Source organism: Rousettus aegyptiacus, unplaced genomic scaffold (genome assembly GCF_014176215.1).
Source record: "Rousettus aegyptiacus isolate mRouAeg1 unplaced genomic scaffold, mRouAeg1.p scaffold_m13_p_13, whole genome shotgun sequence".
NCBI classification, from domain to species: domain Eukaryota; kingdom Metazoa; phylum Chordata; class Mammalia; order Chiroptera; family Pteropodidae; genus Rousettus; species Rousettus aegyptiacus.
The window spans coordinates 53033449-53054654 of NW_023416288.1; the positions used below are offsets into that span (position 1 = coordinate 53033449).

At 57.6% G+C, this 21206-nt stretch overlaps 2 protein-coding genes across 4 annotated transcripts in view; one reads left to right on the top strand and one right to left on the bottom strand.

The window, feature by feature from the left end:
- The window catches only part of ARHGEF5 (Rho guanine nucleotide exchange factor 5), a 21562-nt gene continuing 356 nt past the window's right edge, over positions 1–21206 (bottom strand). For 2 of the 3 annotated variants that reach the window (XM_016157228.2, XM_016157229.2), the window contains exons 2-16: positions 15814–15970; positions 12595–15679; positions 11962–12019; positions 11506–11570; positions 11039–11292; positions 8292–8452; positions 7706–7858; positions 7344–7473; positions 7023–7097; positions 6531–6620; positions 5270–5427; positions 4538–4699; positions 3041–3111; positions 1395–1499; positions 1–721 (exon numbers count right to left, since the gene is read on the bottom strand). In XM_016157228.2, coding sequence (XP_016012714.2) covers positions 564–721; positions 1395–1499; positions 3041–3111; positions 4538–4699; positions 5270–5427; positions 6531–6620; positions 7023–7097; positions 7344–7473; positions 7706–7858; positions 8292–8452; positions 11039–11292; positions 11506–11570; positions 11962–12019; positions 12595–15679; positions 15814–15840 — 4752 coding nt within the window. In that variant the 5' untranslated portion in view covers positions 15841–15970 and the 3' untranslated portion in view covers positions 1–563. Of the gene's footprint in view, positions 722–1394; positions 1500–3040; positions 3112–4537; positions 4700–5269; positions 5428–6530; positions 6621–7022; positions 7098–7343; positions 7474–7705; positions 7859–8291; positions 8453–11038; positions 11293–11505; positions 11571–11961; positions 12020–12594; positions 15680–15813; positions 20787–21206 lie in introns of those variants that run through there. The other variant, XM_036230752.1, reaches the window with a different exon arrangement.
- LOC107516921 overlaps positions 20765–21206 on the top strand; it is a 25052-nt gene continuing 24610 nt past the window's right edge. Inside the window, exon 1 of the mRNA XM_036230223.1 lies at positions 20765–20882. Coding sequence (XP_036086116.1) covers positions 20765–20882 — 118 coding nt within the window. The remainder of the gene's footprint in view (positions 20883–21206) is intronic.

Here is a 21206-nt window from a genome sequence, read left to right on the forward strand (position 1 = left end):
CTCGGAGAAGTGCCAAGTTTATTAGAGTGAGAGCACGTTACCCTCACATTGCCTCTAACGGATCCCAGGGATGCATGCACTGACCTCGTACCAGTAAATCACGGAAAACCTTTGGGGCGGGAAGCTACTTAGAGGTCACCAGGCCGACCCTCCCATCAGATGTATCTACTGCTCTCTCTTAGACATCTCCTTGCGGTGGAAGTCAGATTCTGCTTAACGCATGGCTGCGATGGAGACCGGTTAGCTCTGAATCTGCGCTCCGAAGCAGAGAGTATTTAAGGACTGTATGGCAGCGGAAGTCAAGTTCCTTGGTGTGGGCCCCAAGGGTTCCTTTTCATATGAGAAAATGTTTCCAGAGCCAATGCAAAGTCCCTCAACCCCCCCGACCAAATGCAAACATAAAAAGGGATGGCTGGGACAGCAACGGGCAGCTGGCTTTGGTCCTGCGGCTCTCACGAGGTCCAGTTCTTGGTCCACGGAAGGCCGCTGTTGCAGAGTCACGGGGCCGGACCTCTCCAAGGACATCCTGTCCTTACACTCAGGGGATTCCTCCCAGGGAAGAGCTAGGTCTGCTGTTGCACCAGCTGCAGCTTGGCAGTCTTGACTCGCTGGGCTTCCTTCAGGTTCTGAGCCCGAACCTCCGCGTTGGAGATGAACTCCACCTGCTGCACAGGGAACCAGCCTCGCTCGCCATCCGACAGTCTCATGCCCTCCAGCCAGCCTAGGGGCACAGGGCAGGTGGGAAGAAGAATTACCTCAGACACACTCACAGTGATCTCCCCTGGACCGCCTTCCCAGAATCCTCAGGCTGAAGGGACTGCGGAGCCCTCGGCATGGGAAACCCGGCCTCGGTCACTCCAACCCTGGCTGTCCCAGGTCCTGCAGGGTCTGCGACTGCCTGCTCCTGACCTCTGCTCTTACAAGCTGAACTGTGTTCTCCCAAAACATATGGAGGGCTAACCCCAAGTTCCTCAGAATGTGGCCTCGTTTGGGAATAGGGTTACTGCAGACGTAATCAGTAAAGTTGAGATGAGGTCATACTTGAGTAAAAGGGGCCACCAATCCAATATATAGATAGTATCCTTATTTAAAAAAGGGAACTCTGGAAGACAGGTAGAGATTAGTGATGCTGCCCCAAGCCAAGTCACACCTGGAGCTACCAGAAGCTGGGAGAGGCAGAAGGGACCTCCCCAGGAGCTTCCGAGGAAGCGGAGCCCTGCCGACACTTTGATTTTGGACTTCTGGCTCCTGAAACCATGAAACTAAATTTCTACCGCTTTCAGCCACCAGCTCATGGTGCTTTGCTACAGCAGCCCTGGGACACTGACCCATCGGCCACCTGCCCTGACCCACCCACCGCGGCCCGCCTGTTCCTTCGAGAGTCTCCCTCTCACCATCGCTGCTTTGCTGAGTCACCATCACCACGTCCGCCTTCTCCAGGGCCAACTCGTCATTCTCTCGGGGTTTGTAGGCTCGAAGGCACTGAACTTGTGGGGAGTCTTTGGAAGAGAAGAGTGTGAAGAGAGGTTAAGAAAGGCAAGTAAGTGGCTGGAAGGCAGAGAAGAAATTGCAGGAGGAAGCGGGGAGGACTCGGGATAGAGGAAGTTTGGGCTTTTGAAAGTTACAGACAAAAGAGACAACTGGAAGTCTTCGTCTTCCACCGGGGAACAAAATGGTCGATGAGGACAGAAATACCAGCCCTGAAGTGACTCAAAAATTCTTTTTCTCCGGGAAAGAGTAATTAAAAATTACGCCGTGACCACATTTAATGGCTTGCTATTATAAATACACAAGACTCGTCTTCCCTCTGAGACCCGCTCTGAGTCTTCAGTCCTCAGTGGATTCTCAACTCCTTTAAAACTGACTGTCCAGTCCAAACCGCTCACCCTTATCTAAATGCTTCGCGTATGTTCTGGCTCTTCGACTACATTGCGAAATCTGAGTCTGTGACTCAGCCCTCATGTTCTTCACAGCGCCAGAGGTGGGACCAGGAGGACCCAACCAGGGGGTTCCAGGTACGAGCTAAGAAGGCACTTAATCTCCTCTAGCTTCAGTTTCCTCATCTCCGAATGACTGGGTTGATCCAGAAGACTGAGGAAATTCTGCATTTCCTATATTTCTATGCTTTTGTGACTCAGGAAATTCCCATAGTTTTGAAGTGGAGATTACAAAGCCTCAGAGCCCTCCTGACCACGGGCGTTCCGTCTGCCTCACCGCCGAACCGTCCTCCTCGGAAAACAAACAGAACCATGCTCCATCATCCGTGCTTTTGAAAAGCTCGTCCTCCTCCGCCATTCACAAGGCCAGAGAAGGAGGGAGGAAGAATGAGCTTGCCTTCCTTACCGCCCCAGAAACTGACGCCCGGCAGATGGACGCCCCCACCCCGGCCCCGGGAACAAAGGAACTCAGCTTCCAGCCTGGCTCTCTCCCTCCCCTTCCAAGCCTCCTTGCATTTGTCTGTGCTTTCGAGTCATTAGAGGCCAGTCCTCCTTTGAATTCAATTCCGTTCTGGAATCGAATTAGGGAATCCTTGCCGGAGGACCACTGCGAGGCTGAGAGGAGACCCGTAACCCCTAAGCCCAGGAGCGTGGCCGCAGACGCATTCACGACGCGCGGGTGTCTGCGGCCACCCAGGAGCACCCGGGAGCCTGGGCTAAGGGCCGTGGTCTCAGGTCGCCCGATCCGGGAGGGGGTGTGCCCGAGACGAACGCACCCTGTCGCTGTCCTCCCGCGACTCCCACTCCACCCTACCGTCTCCCATTCCCTGAGGCTTCGAGTGCGCAAAGTCGAGGTAAAATGACAGCGGGACACGCCTGAGGCGGCGAACACTGCAAAAGACCCGACCGACCGCTGTCCAAGGCAGGGAGCCGGCGGGCGCGGGAGGCGCTGCCGCGGGGGTGGGGGGTCGTAAGCGGGGCAGCGCGGGTGCTCGGGCTCCGGCGGCCCGTCGCCCGCCCTGGGCTTCCGGACAGACGCGGGAAGTGGAGGCCCCCGGGCCGTCCCCCAGCCCTCAACCCTGCCGTCCTCCCTCCTCACGCACCGCGGCACTCCAGAAGGTCCAGCTCCTCTCGCGGCATGGCCAGGGCCGAGATCCACCGGAGCTTCTCGCTTCTGCGAAACAAAGCAGGGTCACTCCTCCACCCGCGGTCCGGGGTGTGTGTGTGGGGGGGGGGATGCAGGTCAAGGGGCGGACGTGAGGAGGGAAGGCGCCATGAGAAGGCTTGTCTAGTTCAATGACATCTAGGACACACTTCTATGGGACTCTGCTTGGTTGGCAATATGACAGGATCTTGAACTGTTTGTTAATGTGCCTTGCCATCCTTTACTTTCCCCCTTTTCTTTCTAAGGTTATCTGGTTAGTGGCATCTCATATCTGTCAAGTGGTGGCAGGAAGTAGACTGTCAATTACAAACAGGTCCGTTTTCCACTTGGGGAGCTGTACTACGCCAAATGTCCGTCGCAGTTTAGATTCCTTCACTCTGCATCATTCTTGACACTCCTCTGCCCACCTCCTTCCAACTAAACATCTCAGAGATGAAAATTATTCTGTCGTCGTCAGGGAGATAATTCTAATTTTTTTTTTTGTCATGTAACATAAGTCGAGCCTCATTTTGTAATTATCTAAAGGTTTTGCATCATCTCAGCCTCTGCTTCCAACGGAGAAGCTGTCATTGTAGCTGAGGGCTGACACCACCTCTGCTCCGGGAGATGCTGCCCAGCGCCAGATGAAGAGCGGGGGCCGTTTCTGATCACTGTGCTTCGGTGCCACTCGTCGTCCCCGCCCCCTTCATCCGTGAGCAAAGACCGTCATTGCTGATCCCGCCCTGAAGTGGCTTCCAAGGGACAAAGCTGGAAACTGTCTATAACATAAGGATCCTCAGATTTTTAGGTAGCATGTCAAACTTTTTAAAGAAAAGATTTCTTATATCTTTTATAACATTGATAATAGCTATAGTCTAATAGCTTTTCATTATTAGAGGCTCTGTGTGCTGGATTTTATAGGTATTTTTCAATACTCTTTGAAATATATATCTGTAAATATGTTAATTATTATTATTATTATAAAGGTGAACAAAACAAAGTTCTTGACACTATGGATTTCTGCTCAGCAGAGGACTGGGTTGGAAGGTGGGGGCCGGGGGCCGGGCAGGACGAGGGCGCCCCAGAGCTTGTCCTGGCACACACGTGCCCACCACCCTGGGCTCTGAGGAACTTTTGACTTATACGCCGGGCATTCACTTGTGGGTGTCAGTAATTCCAATTCTGGAGGTACCCCACACCAGCCTGCCTCCTCCACGGTGGCTCGCAGACTTGGTCTTTCTTGACTAGAGGGAGTGAGACAGACACCAAGCCTTGGCGGCGGCTCTGTCCCCTCTGCCGCCCGGGTCTCCTGGGGCTGTCTGTGAGCTCCGGGAGTTTGGGTTTCTCTGTGGACGCTCCCCGGCCCAGCGGGACCACACAGTGCTGTGGCGCTTTGCCGATCACACTTCCCGCCTTGGTCCCGCGCCCTCCCCGACCACCCGCCGCCCCGGCTCACTGAGTCTCCGTGCGGAAGAGGAACTCGGCCTGGGTGCCCTGCGTGTTGTGCAGCAGGAAGAGGCGGAAGAGGTTTTTGTGAGGTCCGTGCAGCTTCATCTCGCACTTTTCCCCGCGGACGGAGGAGAAGGGAGCATGGTCGAACACCAGGAAGCGGCTGCCCCTGCAAGACAGACGGCTTCAGCCTGATCCTGATCCCGCTTCGTCTCCCCTCCCGTCTCTGGGCCCAAAGCCCCGTCTTTAGCATCTAGAAAGTCTCATGAAAACCATGCGATGGTGCTAACTAGCTCTCAAGCTCCGGGGTCCCCAAGGATTCGTCACCAGCTTGGCAAACACACGTCTAGTGCCACTTTAAAGAGCTGAAGAGACAGAACCGATGTGCACTTCTCTGGCCCTGAGGACCGGAGAGCCAGGTCTGGAATCGGCCAACGACCCTGGGCTGCGAGGCTGAGCCTGGCCCAGGGACGCCGCTGCGGACCAACGCCTGTGACAAGCCGGCGGGCCACGCTTTGCTGCGTGTCTGCACCACGGCACAGGCCGCGTGTGCTCTCGTGACGTCATTCTCTCGCTCTGCATGTCTCCCTCTTCTCCAGGCCGTGATCAGAAGCCCAAGGGTGAAGCCCCTGAGCCAGGTTCCTCTAGGAACACAGCCCCTCTCTGTCCCTCTCATTCCTTCCCTCTCGCCTCATCCCATCTCCCTCCTGCGCTCCGGCCTCCCACTCCAGGCACTGACTCTCGGGGCCGAGACAGCAGCAGGCAGTCGTTGAAGAGGTGCAGGTGCACCGGGCGCGTGTTCAGCTTCCTCCGCAGCCCTGGGGAGGCGCTGAACTCCAGAGCGGTCAGCTCTCCACTCTTCACCAGCCAGCGGGACTGCGAGATGAGCGGGAATATCTCCAGGGCGGGAGGAGACAGAGAGGGCGGTGTCACAGACAGGACAAGTGAGAGGCTCCCTCTGAGTCCCGCCCTCCTCGCCACGCCCCTTCCTCACAAGGTCCCCCGCGCGGACAATCTCCTCTTCCCGGTCCTCCCTCCTGCTCATCACCCATCCACTTAGACGGTCTCTCTAAACTCCCCAACTACCACTGACTCCCCTGTGCAGCTCCCGCGTCCACAGCTCATGCTCATGGAAGGTGCCGAGGCCCAACCCAGAATAGTGACTGTGAGAAAGTTTAGTCCTAGAAGCCTGAACTGAAGAAGAGATGGAAGAGCTCAGTGAGGTCCCGGGAAGGGAGAAGGCAGGGGGCAGGCTGTGTGCCTCAGCAGCTAAGAGACTGGCGCACTTCTCACATCTGTTCTTTCTTGGATTATCACCAGAGACAAGAGAGGAGCAGCTGGCATGGGGCCGGGGAATGAGGCTCAGAACTGGCAGGGTCTGCGTGGAGCTGGAATTTGCGTAGAGATAAGGGTACTGAACTGTGATCAATATGCAGATAAGGGATGTTCCTTCTCCTCCAGGGAGATAAGAATGGTATCTGTTCTGAGTTGGAATTTAAATGTGGAATGTCTATTTCACATCTGCATTCAGATGGGAGGTTTCGAACCTACATTTGGATTCAATTTTGTATGGCTTTGGTTAGACTAGATGGAGACTTGATACAATACTGAGTGCTTCAAGCACCAAAAGTGTATCTTTTCAAAGGCTTCCATTGCTAAGTCTCTCTCATCTGCCATTTCCCAAATGCACACTCAGCCCGCAGGTAACCACCGTCCTGGACTTCTCACATACCCTTCCAGAGCTTCCTGACGCATGCACAAGCAAACGCACACCCCGCTCTGCACCCTCCTGCTTTCCCACTATAGGTAATAGCTTATAACCCACACGGTCCTGTCTCCACCCTTTTTCCTGTAACCATGTGTCATGGAGAATGAAGTAGGCATTTGGGCAACCCAGAAACAGGACAGAGGAGTGAAGAAATGAGGTCAGAGACTGGGGTAGGGTGAGCAACGCGGCTCTCTGTGAGAAGGTGGCGGGTGAGGTTCCGAGACTCACTCACTTTGCACTCGAACTCGATCTTCTGGCTCAGGTAGATGAGCTCCTCTGTGCGACGCATCCTCTGGACGTTGTTATTGCAGTCTCGGATGAGCTGAGTGTTGAACGGGGTGAGGAAGGGGGAAGGGCACTGTGTTAGAGGCTTTGACCTTGGAGGCCCGCGTAAATCTGGACATCGGTAGTGGCAGCCTCAGTCTTTTCGACCAGGCGTGAGCTGCGTGAGGCAGCATGGAGCTGAAGGTCCAGGGCTCTGGCCGGACCACCTGCCAGAGCATTCCTGGGCCGAGTGAAAGGGAGATTTAACCTGGGGAATGGGAGAGGGAGGGCGCAGCCCCTGGGCGCGCGCTGCGCTGCGTGCGGGTGGGGAGGCCGCGGGCCTGTGCGCGGTTCCGTGGCCGGGCAACCCCGCAGCGGGACCTCCTGCTTCCTGGGGTCACGGGCCTGAGCGAGGGAAGAGTTCTCTGTGGGGGTCAGGGTGGGAAAGGCGGCTGCTCACCTCCTCCAGGGCGTGGTGCGCCTTCGTGGCCTCTGCCTCCTCTGAAGAGCCAGGCTGTGTTCTCTTTAGAATGTTCTATGGACAAAGGGCAGACAGGAGCCAGATGAAAGAAGGGATGGAGAAACAGGAAGAGGCGATCGGGAGTGGGCTAACGAAGATGTCCAGACGTCCGGGAGCAAACTGCTGGCTGCGAAGCGCCAAGCACCGCGAGGAGGAGGCCGGGCGCGGGCGGCGGGAGCCTGCGCGCCCCTGCGCACCCCTGCGCACCCCTGCGCACACTGCCGCGGGGCCGAGGGGCGGCCTGCGCGCGGACGGCCGTACCTGGAGCAGCAGCTTGAGCCGCGTGATGCGCTGGAAGGGCAGAATGAGGAAGGACTTGAGGGACAGGCGCTGGCACACGGGGTCACTCTCCAGCTTCTCCAGCACGTCGCGGAAGCTGCTGTTCGTGCTCCTGTGTGGGCGGCGAGCCGCGGTCAGCGAGCGCGGGAGGCCGGGGCACATGGCGAGGGCCTGGGGGGCGGACGCTCAGGGCAGAGCCTGCGGCATCCAGTGGACGGGGTCGGGAGAGGGCACGGAGGTCGCAAGAAGGGGAGCTATGGCAACGGCAGGCGGGGGAGGGGTACGTGGCCCTGGCAGGGCCTGCGTGGGGGCTGAATGGGGGCGGAATAGGGGCTCGGTCTCACAGAAGATTCTGGAAGGTGCGTTCCTGGTAGCTCTGGTTGGTGACGTAAGGCAGGTAGACCCGGCGGAAGTTGGAGGCATGGTTCAGGACCACGTCACACACGTGGAAGGTGAAGATGTTGTTCTCGAAGTTCTCCTCCAGGTCAGAAAGAAACCTGTGCGGTGTTCAACCAAGTCCCCTGAGACTTGTGAGCCTTGAGTGAGCACCTGGCTCACCGTGCTACACCCTGAGCGTGTGACATCTGTCAGCAATGACTTCCTGTGACTGGCTTGGCTCCGAGCCCTCCCTCTGCACTAGTTTCCTCAGAGGCTGTTCCCAGTTCTCCTCCCCGCCCCCACCTGGACCTAACTGGTCCTCGTCCCCAGGGCACTGCACGCCCACCACGGCACACCTCGTACTCAGTCCATCCACGAAGGGGTCTGTCCGCCACCGCCCTCTCCTTGCCCTCCCTACCCTAAGGCCACCGGGAATCAGGAGGGGAGCAAGGAGAGCGAGCGCTCCCGAGAAGGAAGAAGGTACGGACTGCAGGTTTGCGGCCAGGGACAGTGAGGCTGGGCACGCGGCGTGTGGCCGGAGCCGGCCCTTACATGGTGCTGACGTCACGCACGTCCTGTAAACGAGAGAAGAGCCACTGCTGGTCTTGGTTGGAAAGGACGGCCCGGAGCCGGGCCGAGTGCTGGAAGTGGTCCACGGCTATATTTAGGCTGCGCAGGTACGAGGCCTCCGACACGATCAGCTCGAACTTGGCCTAGGAGGTTGGAGAGGAGGGAGATTAATGAAGAACCTTCATTGAGTCCCTGGTGCATGCCAGCCGCTGCGTCACGATTTAGGTGGAGTGGTAAATAAGACAGATGCCGCCGTAGCTCACAGCCACAATGGAAGCCAGTCTGCAGTCGGGGGTAGGAAAAGGGCATTTGAGGCTGAGGGAAGAACATGTGCGAGCCCCCGGAGACACTCGAGCGGCTTAAACTGAGTGAATTTGGAATCTGTACTAACGTGGCGGCAGGAGATGAAGCCAGAGAGGCCAACAGAGACGAGGTCTGGAGGGTTATGTGAACACGGCAAAACGGTCTGGGCTGAAGACCACGGGAAAACAAAAAGAGGCTTTCATGTCGGGGAATGACTCGGTCAGCTCTGTTTTTCATAGAGCTGTCTCTGAGCATGGTGTGGAGAAAAGACGGCCATGCGAGAAAACTGTTCTAGTAACTCCAGGTGAGAGAAGAAGGCCCGAACGGCCACGGGCAGGGGACAGGTGGCCAAGTTCACACTTATTCAGAAGGGAGATTTACAAGGACGCAGTCGTTTGCCAGGAGTGGGGGCTGAAAGAGCAGAGTCTCAGCTAATGGCTCAGTTTTTGAGTTTGGTAACTGGGTAGACGACGGGGTCACTTACTGAGCCAGGGAACTTGGAAAGACAAACCAATTCAGGGGACGAAGGAGAGTGGGGTTTGCGGAGGAGGGGGGAGAGGGGGTGTGCGAGGATGAGATGGTGCAGCCGCCGTCTGATGGAGACAGCCCGGCACCCGGCACTCGCGAGCGGGGCCAGAGGGCCCGGCGGGAGGCACCGCGCCTCTCGGCTGCCCCCCCCCCCCGCTGGGCTGGTCCCGCCCTCACCCAGGCTCGCAGCTTCGAGGTACACGGATGGAAAGGAAAGAGGGAGGAGACACACACGCTTGGGTGACGGCTCGGACCACTGGCGACCCGGGGGGTGACCCTCGCGCAGCACCGAGCGGGGACACTGAAGGTGCTTTTGCGCCCTGGCTGTAACTCCCCCAGTCCTGTGACTACAGGCAGCTCATTTAACCTCCCCGAACCTCAGTTTTCTTATCTTTCTGTGGCGGTCCAGTGATCCCACCTCGCAGAGACGTGACAGTCAACAGAAATGGAGTCAGTGAAGGTACTCCGTGGACCCAGAGTGCTGCTTAATGGAAGGGATCCGTGTGTACAAGTGCAGAGGTTTGTCTTCTCGGACACATGAGGCCAGGCCTGGCCCAAGGGCCCTGGATTTGACAGTACGCTGGACTTGGGGAAAGAGAGCTGGGGTTCACGTCCTCTCCCCATCGTTCGGGCTATAAATATGGGGCAGGTCGGTGATGAGTCTCTAAATGTACTTCGTGTGCTTGAAAAGCTGAGGTCAAAACAGGGGCCCCTTCATGTGCTAGAAAAGTCTGAGCTTCAAAAAACCTGAAATTTAAACCTATCCATTCGACTTCGTTAAAACACTGTTGAATCCATACATCCTTCTGGCCGGAATTTTACTCCTTCCCACCTCTAAAAAAGGGAGAATATGGCACTGATATGTATCAAACTGTGTACCAGAAACTATGCTACAGCTAGCTATGCGCTATTTCATTTAAACTGCAAGGCATCCCTAAAAGGTACGTATTTATTATCCTCAATTTTCAGATAAAGAAACTGAGATTTACGGAAGTTATGTAACTTGCCAGAGGTTGCACAGCTAGTAAATGGTGATGCCAGGAATCAAACCCAGATTGGCCTGACTTGAAATTAAAGCAGGCAACAATTCTTGAGTGATTACCATGTACTAGAACCGGCCCCGCCCCCCGCGCCCCCCCCCCCCAACACAACTTGTTCTCCCAGGACCTCCTTGCAATGCAGCTTTACAAACGAGGAGACAGAGCTCAGGAAAAGCAAGTCATTTGGCCAGAGCAAAAAGCTAGCAAGTAATAAAGTGGGCTTCACATCCAGGCCACTTACTCCAGAACCCAAACACTTAAACATTACTCCATAATGCCTTTCCTTGTGCCATATTGTCTTCCTGGGAAGAAACGTTTAACCCATATTTCAGACTGATTATAAGAGAAGCTCTCCATGAAAAACCTATTATTTTTTTTTAACATTAGGCAAAATAGCTTCTACTGCAGTCTTGCTGTGGGGTGTAAGGCCCAAGCAGGCTGATGACCATTCCAAAGCCTCTATGAGACCAGCGGACTGCAAAGGGCACTCTTCAAGAGACCCAGCGGAAAGCTCCTGTGTGTGCCGCAGCTGCAGAGGAGAGCTTCAGCGCGGCCGGAACCCCCAGCTGGAGAGGGACTTCCGGTCGAGCTGCAGCAGCAGTGAGGGGATCAGTTCTACCCTCCTCCCAGCCAACGCAGAGGCGGGCCGCTCCGTGTGAGCGACCCAACAGCAGCGGTGGGTGCCCGCGGCGTGAGGCGGAGCAGAGGTGGGGGCGGCGGTGGCACTCAGGACGCAACGTGCGACAGCGTGGCACGCGTGAGTGCGGTGAGCGTGTGGTGGTGAGCAGGAGACCAGAAGGCCAGCAAGCGAGCCTGCGCTTCCCCCCCTGCACCCCGCCCCGCCGCGCCCCGCGGTACCTCCTGCAGCTTCTGGTCCTCGTGGGTCATGGAGAGCAGCACGGTGCTGTTGCGCACCACGGGGATCTCCTGCCAGAGGGAGCTGCTGGAGGCCATGGAGAGGCGCTGCAGGTAAGACTCCGAGGACACCAGGGCCCGGCGGGGCTGCCGGGGGGAGGCGGGCCCGGGGGCCTCTGCCAGGCTGTCCAGCCGCTGCTGACTCTGAATCTCCTTGTTCAGGGCCACGTCGCTGTACTCCTGGTAAAGCAGCTGAGCTACAGGGGTGGAGAAGCGCGGGAGGGCGAGAGTCAGCCGGGTGGGGAGCCGGGCACAGGCACAGGCGGGAAGCCGCAGACCGCCCGGCTCTCCTGGCGGTCCTCTCTCTGTGGGGACCCCCAGCCCACCGCTGGCGGCCACGTGCCCCTCTCCAGTCTGGGGCTGAACGGCCATGGGGGTCCACAGTTCTGATTCTGACTCAAAGTACTCACAGGAATTGATGAGCTTCGAGCGGCGCCGGGAAAAGCCTCCCATCACCTCCTTGGGTTTTTTCTCCCTGTGGAGGAAAGAGGGGCCCCAGGTGATATGTAGGTGAGTTAGTCTCCAACCGCTAGGACATGTGCTGGAATGTCACGCCAAGTCTCCTGAAGAGGCAAGCGGCAGCCTGACCCACTTTGGGGAAGTTTGCAGCTTATTTGTGCATCATTTTTGACTTTTACAGGAGGTTCAGTTCATGGCCAAAGGGCCTTGGAGGATGGGGGGTTAGGACTCAGCTGACAAAACCAGACGGATCCAGGCCCTGCCTCCCCTGGAACCCTGGTGTCTGTCTCCTCCCCTCCTCACTCCTGGAAAACACAGGGTCCCATAACCCTTGCCAACTCATGGAAACCTCGATCGCCACCCTAAGAAAAGAGATGACAAGCGTGTCCTTTGGGAGGGTAACTCACCGAAATACAATGGTGTCGGAAGAGCCGAGGGTTTTTTCCATGGCTGGACCTCTTGTATCTGAAAACGGAGATGAATGAAGTAACTGAGGTTTCAGAGGGACATTCAGAGGCAGCTGAAGAAGGTAACGACTCGGGGAGATGCGGGCGTCTGGGGGCACAGGAGGCGCGTAAAGGGGCGCAGGTGGAAATCTGTGAGGGCGGGATGTGCCAGAGTAGAACGCATTTGAGGACACTGGTCCAGATACGAACCGGTCCCTCGAGTCAGAATGTAACCTGGCCAAGTAGAGGATGTCTCCTCTACTACTGGGGGGACATCGAGCAGGTGCCGGTAAGCAGGAAGTAGGGTGTGTTTAGGAGTGGGGGGAGGATGTGCAGAACCACCTTGGGAAAAACAGATGGATACACAGTAAAAGAGCCCCCTGGGTGGGTGACAGACGGAGGCCGCGTGGGGAGCGAGGAGCATCGCAGTGGCTCAGAGAGGCTTCTGAGGGCCTGCCTCTGCGCCGGAATCGGATGTGTGGGTGAGTGCAGCCGGCAGGGAGAACGGCATGGGACCCGGGGGGCAGAGGATGGACGCGGGGGCAGGAACTGGACAGAGCCTGGTCTGACACGGGCGGCGCGCGCCCTGCTCACCTGAGGCGCCCTCGGGCAGGATGGAAGGCCTGCGCACGCCCTGCCGATGCCAGCCCTTGTGCTTGCTGGCGCCCTCGCCCGCGGCGGCAGCCTGTGCGCCGCTGCCCTCCGCGGGCCTCCCCGCGTCCCGCCTGTGGGGCCAGCTGGACGCCTTCTCCAGATGAGGATGGCCGGCTTTTTCAGGCTGCCTTGCCCGACCTGCATCTGACCGCCTGAGGCCGTTGGCTCCTTCCTGATGGGCTGTTCGTCTCAGTGATCCTCCGGCCCGGGCCCTGGACCCGTCTGAGCGCCCCGCTTCCCAGGTGGGTTCCTGGAGCTCCAGCGTCCAGGGGGTGGTTGGTGAAGAGGGACTCAGAAGGGCCGTCACGTTGCTGAAAGCCATGCCAGGGGCCACTTCACTCTTACTCCTGCTGGTGGAGGCCAGCGAGTCCACTGCTCTGCCTGTGGCTGGGGGCCAGGAGGTACGTCCAGCAGAATGGGGAGTGGACACCGTCCACTCCTGACAAACAGGTCTTGGCTTGGCTGGACCCCCTGAACCCACGAGTCCCCCCTGAATGCCCCTGTTCCTCCCCCTGGACTTCGGGGGCAACGGGGGTGGTTCGGAGAGAGCATCTACGATGGGGACCGCGGGTAGCGGCCTGTAGATCCTCGGGTTATTCTCGGGAAACGCGGGAGGAGGGTGGGGCTGGGGCAGATCAGGAGTCGGAGGTAATGGCTTGTTGTACCTCAGCTTTGGGGAGAAAGAGGTCTGGGGATGGCGGGGACTGTCTGGCGTAGAGGGCAGAGGTCGGTACTGCCTTGCCACAAGGGGGTCAGGGACTTCGGGAAGAGGGCCTTTAGGGGGACCATGTAGCCCCGAACTTAGGGCCAGCGGAGGAGGATAGCTACACTGCCTCAGCGTGGCGGCCGCGCCGAGACTGCCATCCCTCTCCACCACAGACTGGCCATGCCTCCTCTCTGGGGGAGGCGGGGCTGGAGGTTCGTGGACCCACATATCTGCTGAGACAAGGGGAGCTGAGGAGCCGTAGGCGGGGAGCCCGGGGGAGCCCCATGGTTGGGCGCCGTGGGCACTGCCGGGCCTCTCTGGGCTGAGGGTAGATTCTCGAGGGCCCTGGCCCCAGATGGACGATGAACTAGGGGACTCCGGGATGCTGCTGCAGCCCCCGCTGCTCTTCCTGTCCCTTCTCGGGATCACAGAACCACAGATGGGGGGTTTGGGGGGCCTCTGGGGCAGTTCCAAGTGAGAGGAGGAGAGCGGCGCCCCCGCCAGGCCCGGGGCTGGCTGCGTCCTGTGTGAGCCGGGGAAGGAGATGCTCCTGGGGTGACATGCCGCCCCTGCGCTGGAAGCCAGGGGGCTGGCCCACGGGTCCATGCTGGCCTCTGCAGCGGGGGAGCCCTGAAGGGGGGCCGGAAGGGTGTCGGAAGCCCCCCAGAGAGATGGCTGGTCAGTCAAGGAAGAGGCTCTGGAGGTTTCTGGAGAATACACGCCATTCCTGGGAATGGCGACCGGGGCGCTGGCCGGGGGCGAGGCGGTCGTGCAGGTGGGGCCCTCGGCAGGACTGCAGAGACCCCGACCTGGGGTCCTCGGAGGGGTCTCCCACGCACTGCCAGAGGCCACCTCGGTCTCCAGACTGGATGCAGCCCCCTCCCCCAGCTTGGGTCCCTCTTGCTGGCTGTCCTGAGCTGTCTCTTGGTCAGGTGACTCCCCGACAGGAAAGGAGCTAGGTAAAGAAATGGCCTGAAGGGACCGTCCTACTGGCTCCAGTGCAGGAGTCAGAGCTACAGGGGACAGATCCTCAGCCCCGGGCTCTGTCTGAGTCCCAGCAATTCTGCTTATGGCATCCCAGGTATCTGGAAGCAGGTCGCAGGGAGAAGAGACCCCCAGGGCCACCGGAGCCAGTGTGGGAGGACCACTGCGCTCCTCCCCCCGGCCTGTGCGCCCCTCCGCACCCGCGCCTCCCAGCGTGGCCCCCTCCCAGGCTTCCGGTTCCTCCTGGCTTGGCCCGGCCTCCTCCTCCCCCTCCTCGGGCATCCGTTTCCCTCGCGGACCCTCATGTTCTTGCCCTCCAGCGACACTCGCTGACTCCCCCGCCGGGCTCCGGTTCCCCTGCCGCGGAGTGTCCACCGTCCTCAATTCCCTCTGCTCCGCCTGCTCCGGATCTCCCTGGCCCTGCGACCTGCTCTCCCACTCGTCGTGATCCGGAAGTCCCAGTTCCCCATCGTCTCGGAGCTGCTCCTGTTTCTGTCTCTGTCCTCCCTCCGTACCGTCAGCCTGCTCTCCCACCTGCGTCAGCCCCGCTACAAGCCCGTCAGAACAAACGGCCGCCCCCAGCGTCCCTCCCCCTGGAAAGCCCAGTTCCCCTTGTCCCTGCTCCTCCAGCCCCTCGGCCTCCTGGGGACACACAAGCCCTTCTCTCCCTGGACTTCCCTGCACGTCCCCGGGCCGCAGCTCTTGCCCCGGCCTGACAGTACCACTCTCAGAGTCCTGCGCTGGGTGGCTCTCTGCAGGGTGCTCTTCCGAGGAAGGCCAACACCTCGTCTGAGCAGAGGCGCCTGGAGAGGTTTCCTCCTCCTCTTCTGCTCGTCCGGTTCCCAGGCTCAAGGCAGCGAGCCCTGGGCTAAATTCCACCTCCACTCTGCTGTGCAGCTCGCTGGATGTTGGGACCGGGTCCCGACCCTCACCCTGGGCAGGGTCGGCCCAGAGCTCCGGGGGAGCTGGTGTCTCTGCCTGTCTGTCTGTCGGGCTCTGGGGCACCGCCTCCCAGCGTTCTGGAGTGTTTCGGGCCTCGGCCGTAAGGTTTTCCTGCTTGGTCTCCGCATCTTCAGGGGCTTCCTCGGGTAAAGAGGTCATACTTTTGGTTGCACAGTCATTCACATCTCTTAAATCTCTCTGCTGGGTCTCCAAGAGTGGGCGTCCTTCCGCACACTTATAGGAAGGGTCCTGGCCTCCCGGGGCTCCAGGCCCCACGGCAGGGGTCTGCCGGCTGCTCGTGAGCGCCTCGGGGCTGACACTGAACTCGTCCACGGCGGGGATGGGAGCCGATGCTCCGAGCTGGGGCTCCGCAGCCTCCATCAGGGCCGAACCCTGAAGAATCAAAGACAAAGGCTCCATCACCGCTCTGCTGTCACCCGCCAGAGGGACAGACCCTGAGGACGAACAGGACGTTCCTCTGGGTCCCTTTAACTTGTTGTTTCCTTGTTCATTTAACAGATACTTACCGAGTGACCCTTTTCAGTGCGGGGCATTCAGACACATGGAGCTTGCGGTCTTGTGGGGGAGGGTGATGGCATGTGATTAGACGTGAGCCTTGCCGTCCGCGTCCTGAGCGCGCCAGGCGTAGATGGCATTATGTCATGCCGTCTCTCCCTGCCGACTCTGCGGACACCAAGAGTGACTCAGTCCCATATGACTCCCAGACACCATGAGTGACACGCCCTAGAACTACCCACCCAGAGAAGCAGTGTCTGCAGGGGATCCTCCTCCTAAGCTACGGGATCACGACAGGTCTGGCCATCGGCCACCGCAGCCCGTGTCTTACACGGTCTCGACTGCATCCATCCTATTTTCCAGTGTCTAGCAGAGCCTTGTAAGTCATCAGCGAGTTTGTTTGCAATTACAGAGGCAGCTGCTGTAAAGCAGAACGACCTAGTACATTAGAACCGCGGTAGACAGGCACGGTGGTTGCCTGTTTCGTGAAGGCCCATGCGACGGCTGCCCCCCTTGCCCCGCTGTCCCCTTCTCTCCGACAGCCTCGTGAACGCTTCTCATCACGTCCCACCTCTTCCCGCACTGCGAGCAGAACTTCCCACCTCCTGCTTCGAAAGGACTTAGAAACCAAAGGAGTTTCTTGCAATTCAGAGCAACCTGAATTTTGCTGTTTCCATCTTTTGTCCCCTGACGGTGCAAGACGTGTGTGCCCCTCCTCTCTAAGTGCCATCTCCTTGGGGCTGCCTCTCTCGGGGGCCTCCCGTTACCGAGGAGCTCTCTCTCACACCGGCACCTGCTAGAATCATGCCGCCAGCCCGTAGGCACGTCCGTGCCTTCCTCGTCTTTCTAACTCGTCAAAGGAGCTGCTCCTGGCTGCTGTCTTCACGTCCTCACACCTCGCCTGCCTCCTGCAGAGCTTCCGTAGCTCCGCCCGCCTGCCCGGCAACCTTCGAGCTGCTAACCCCAGAGGAGACTCGATGGGTGCTTTCCTTGGTGGTTCTTGTCTGTAGGAGACACTACTGACTTTAGAAATACTTCTTGCTATTCGTGAGACTACATTTTCCTGGTTTAACCCTTCCTTACGTGTTTCCCAATTCTCTAGCTAGGTTACTGGACACATCTCTGCAGCACTTAGCAACTATAATTCACTTCCCATTTCCTTTGTACCATTTGCATATTAATAATTACATAATTACGTGTGTATTTTGATTTATCATCTATTTCAAGCAGTAGGTGGCAAGCTTACAAGATCAGGAACTACATCTGTCTCATTCGAGTGTCTATACATAGCACAACAGTGGCCCGCACTGAGTGCTTAATAAATGTTTTTCAATTACAGAGTGAAATTCCCGTATCCCCGCTGGCCGCATTCGCTGTATCTAATCCAGTCGCCGAGCCCTCCTGACCCCGCCTCGCCGATGTCCCTCCAGCCCGTTCGCTTTCCTTCATCTCGCCTCCCCTGCCGGGCCCTGGCGCAGCCCGCCGTCCAGTCTCCCCCAGGCCACTGCACGCGGGGCACAGGCTGGCCACAGGCCTGCACCCAGCTTCTCGCCCCGCTCAGGCATTCTCTCTCCGCCCCCGAGCGATCTTTCGAGGCCCACTTCTGGTATTCTTCAGCAGCCTCCGACTGCCATCGGGACGAAGCCCCCCTGCCCACCGGACCCGTTGGCTCACCCCCCTCGCTCTGCTGCGGGCCTTCCCGGGCGCCGCTGCTCCGCCCGGAATCATCTCCTGTGGTTCCCAGAGAGCCCTTTACTTCTCGCATACTCATCGCACGTGTAATTACAGTTAATGCCTGTTTTCCAGGCTAGACCATGAGCTTCACGAGGGCACCGACTGCCATATTAGCCGCTCAGTGCCCTCTGCCTGAAGTTTAATGCACCCTTGACGAAGATTTATCACACGGATGAATGAAGGAAGGATGCAAGGTTAAAAGTATGTTGTTCAATTTCTAGTCCTGCCTTCTTTGTATCTTGTTAATCTAAGACAATTGTAGAAATCATTTATTTGAACATTCATTTTATCTTTATAAAGGGGATAAAATACTTCCTTTGCAAGAAATTCGAATGAAGATTAAATAAGGTAGTATGGAAAAGTGTGCCGTTAAATTTAACTTAAGGGTCATAGCAATGTTAGGGATTATAATTATAGATAGAGAGAGTAAGTGTAAGACAGACGTATGGGCCTAAGAGCTGGAAAGGCTTTTAGAAACACACAGAAAACTCTGCTTGTTACAGATGAGGAAGCTGAAGGTCAGATAACTAGATACTTGCTCACATTTCCTAAGCAAATAGTGTAGGTCAGCTCAAGCCAAGGTCTCCCGACTCAAGTCAACTATCAGTGAGCAGAAGTCCAACTGTAAGAAAGAGGGCAGGGAAGGTCACATGCCTGGAGAAGACCCCGAGGCCTACAGAACCCAGAGCTGAATCTGGACCTGCGCTCCTCTTGTCCGGTCTAGAGGAAGCCCACCACCCAAAACGCCTGCTGTCCTGCTCAGACAGTGCCCAGGTATGTATGCTTGCGAGAGCATGCATACACACGTGCACATGCACACACACACAAGTGTGCATGCGCAGAAGAGCCACCCTTGCCGTTTTCATGCAATAGTGCCTGACACAACCAAACGGGCAGGTCCCTAAGCCACCCTGCAGATCTAGTAGTATGTGACAAGTTCCTGGCTACCTCACAGACCCAGATACCATCTATACGGGGCAAAGAGCCACGTCTCACACAAGCTTACCCGTGCGGGACTCTCATGTCCTTTTCTAGTTAATTGACGCAGCACACGACTTGCTCCCTACATCTAGCCCTAAGAACGAAACGCTAAAATCATTGCGGATGATACTGTGAGGTCACCCTGTCCCCCCGACCACGCGTTAAATAACATACGCTCACTGAAACTTGGCCCCTACCTGCCTAAGGCCACTGTGCAACAAAACCTGTAGTCTCCGCTCACCCACATCTGTGCTGCCCGGGCCCTAGACCCACATACACCACCGTGACCGCGAAACAAGCAGTCTCTCAGTGTTCACGTGTGTTTCTGCTCTGCGTGGTGTGTGTGTGTGTACGCACAGGTGCTAGATGGACGCCGTCCGTTCCATTCTAGTGACGCAATGCACGTCTGTCTCCTGCAACCCCAGTGACACTGTTTCTGACGCTATCTTTATCCATTAGGAAATACTGGCGGTCACCGGCTGAGCCGCCATTCCCTCTGCCTGATCCCGTCCTCGTAATCTTATTACAGTCGGGCACTACAAACCTAGAGCGTGACGAAGCCAATCTGCACAACATGGTTTTAGTCACATAAACGCATCCGCTGGGAGGTGTTTTGCACTGCCCACTGTGTCAGAGTTGCCTCCTTACCTCCTTCTCCGCTGGGAGCGAACAATCACTAACTGAACACACGCAAAGACGGAGCGCGGCGTCGCCCAGACCAGAGGCATTTTGCACCAGCTGACCCGGTCCACGTGCGGCTTTTTTCGACACAAAGCTCCATGTCACCCCATGAACACAGTGTGTGACAGAGCTCGGCCTCTCTCTCGGAGCCGCCTAGGCTCTCGTGCATTTCTAGTCTCCAGGCATAAACTGTATTTCGAAGACATCCTCCCTCGCCAGCCGGGTGCCCCCGTCACACGGCTTCCTCTCGACCCACGTGGACTGCCGCGTGTAATTCTGAGAACCAGGCGTCTTAGGTTTTCTGGCAGTGTCAAGTGTTAAGTGTCCCCACTGACACCACGAATCACTGAAACATTCCTGGGATTACAGTACTTCTGCCTTTGCACTACGTCATCTATACTGCTGCCTCTCTTAGGAAAACAACCCCCGAATCGAAAGATGCGTTCTCATTTTGATTTAGGAAATAAGACTGCCACAGAGATCATGGCTTTATTTACTGTTTGACATTATTGCTCCCAATACTACAAAGATATGAAGATAAGGGTGGCAGTCTGGGCCACTCACTGCAAAGCCCCGTGTCCCGTCCGCTTTAGGAAACCCCCGCCATCCCCGCGCGAACTGTAAGCAGCAATGCAGACGGACCCCGCCAGCCCACCGTGGCCCTGCCGCCACCCACACAGATAGCGTGAGTGTGAGGGGCCAGGTTTTGTTCTCAGCAGAGACTCTGCGGGTGACTTTGTTCTTGCCCACCTGGGAGGCACGACAAATGGCCAACTCCTGTTCACTTTACAGACACGGCGAGTGACCTAGCCCTGTCTACACCATAGGTTGTAAGCCTCCTGTCTGGGTCTACACCACTGACACTTGAGTAACACTGCTCCTGTCTGGCCCGGGACCCCGTGAGTGACCCGTTCCTGTCCACACCGCACAGTGACTGACCACTCCAGACACCACAAATGACACCGTCTTATCTATCCCGCAGACACCACGCTTGATGTGGCCACGGACAACCTCAGACAGGCCACAGTGTGGGCAGCCACACGTTCCAGGGCCCTAACGCACCAAGAGTCTTGGCCGTGTTCAGTCGGGATCGCTGTATTTCTCAGACAGGAAGGATTCCTTTGCACGCCTCCTGCCCCCACCCTTCCCCACCGAGACACTGACAGACATTCCTCCCCATTTTGCCAGGACCCAGGTCAGAAGCTGCTTCACCCTCCAAGTGTAGACAGAACAGGAAGCCTAAGGAAGAGGCCGTGCAGGGAGCTGTTTAGCTATGAGCTGGGACTCCTGGAGCAGGCCAAGGATGCAGAGCCTGAGGATGCCATGGGGGACACAGAAGAGGGAAGCAGCTAGAAAAGGAAGCGACCCTCCCTCCTGGCCTGTCTGACACACCCTCCCCCCTCAATCTGACAGGAGTCCAGGCCAGAGTTCACTTCTAGGCAGCAGGAGGGCAAGTCTGTGCTGGGAATCAGGGTCCAGGAAGGGGCGAAGGGACAGGGATCCAAAAATCAGATGGCATCAAGATTAGCTCTCCTAGGACAGTCGTGCGGGAAGGCAATTATAATGATGCTCAGAACCGGAGCCCCACCCCCACCAAACCCCAACTCCAAACAGCTCCCTCCCACCTCCCCGAGTTCTCAGGGCAATGTTGTGATTGACCTGAAGCTTTGGAAGCACTCCACAGGTGAGGGGAAGGGGGGCCGCGGGGCGGGGCAGGAGTCATTCTTACTCGAAGGCCTTGGCTAGCAGGGGAGAGGGCCCTATTTAGACTCACACGGAGTGCGAATCCATGGGAAGGTGAGCGAAGGCAGGCCCAGGCCTAGTTCCGGGAAAAGAGACAGTAAAACATCTCTAAGTGGGGCGCAGGTCCACGAAGGGAACCGCAGCTATTCCTTATGACAGAGGGCGGCCCTCCCCAGGACCGGGACTTTGAAGAGCCCTGTTATTGGCCTGGGGAGCACCTGGGGGCAGGGTGCCCATTTCCAAGGCAGGGACGAGGCCGGAAGGA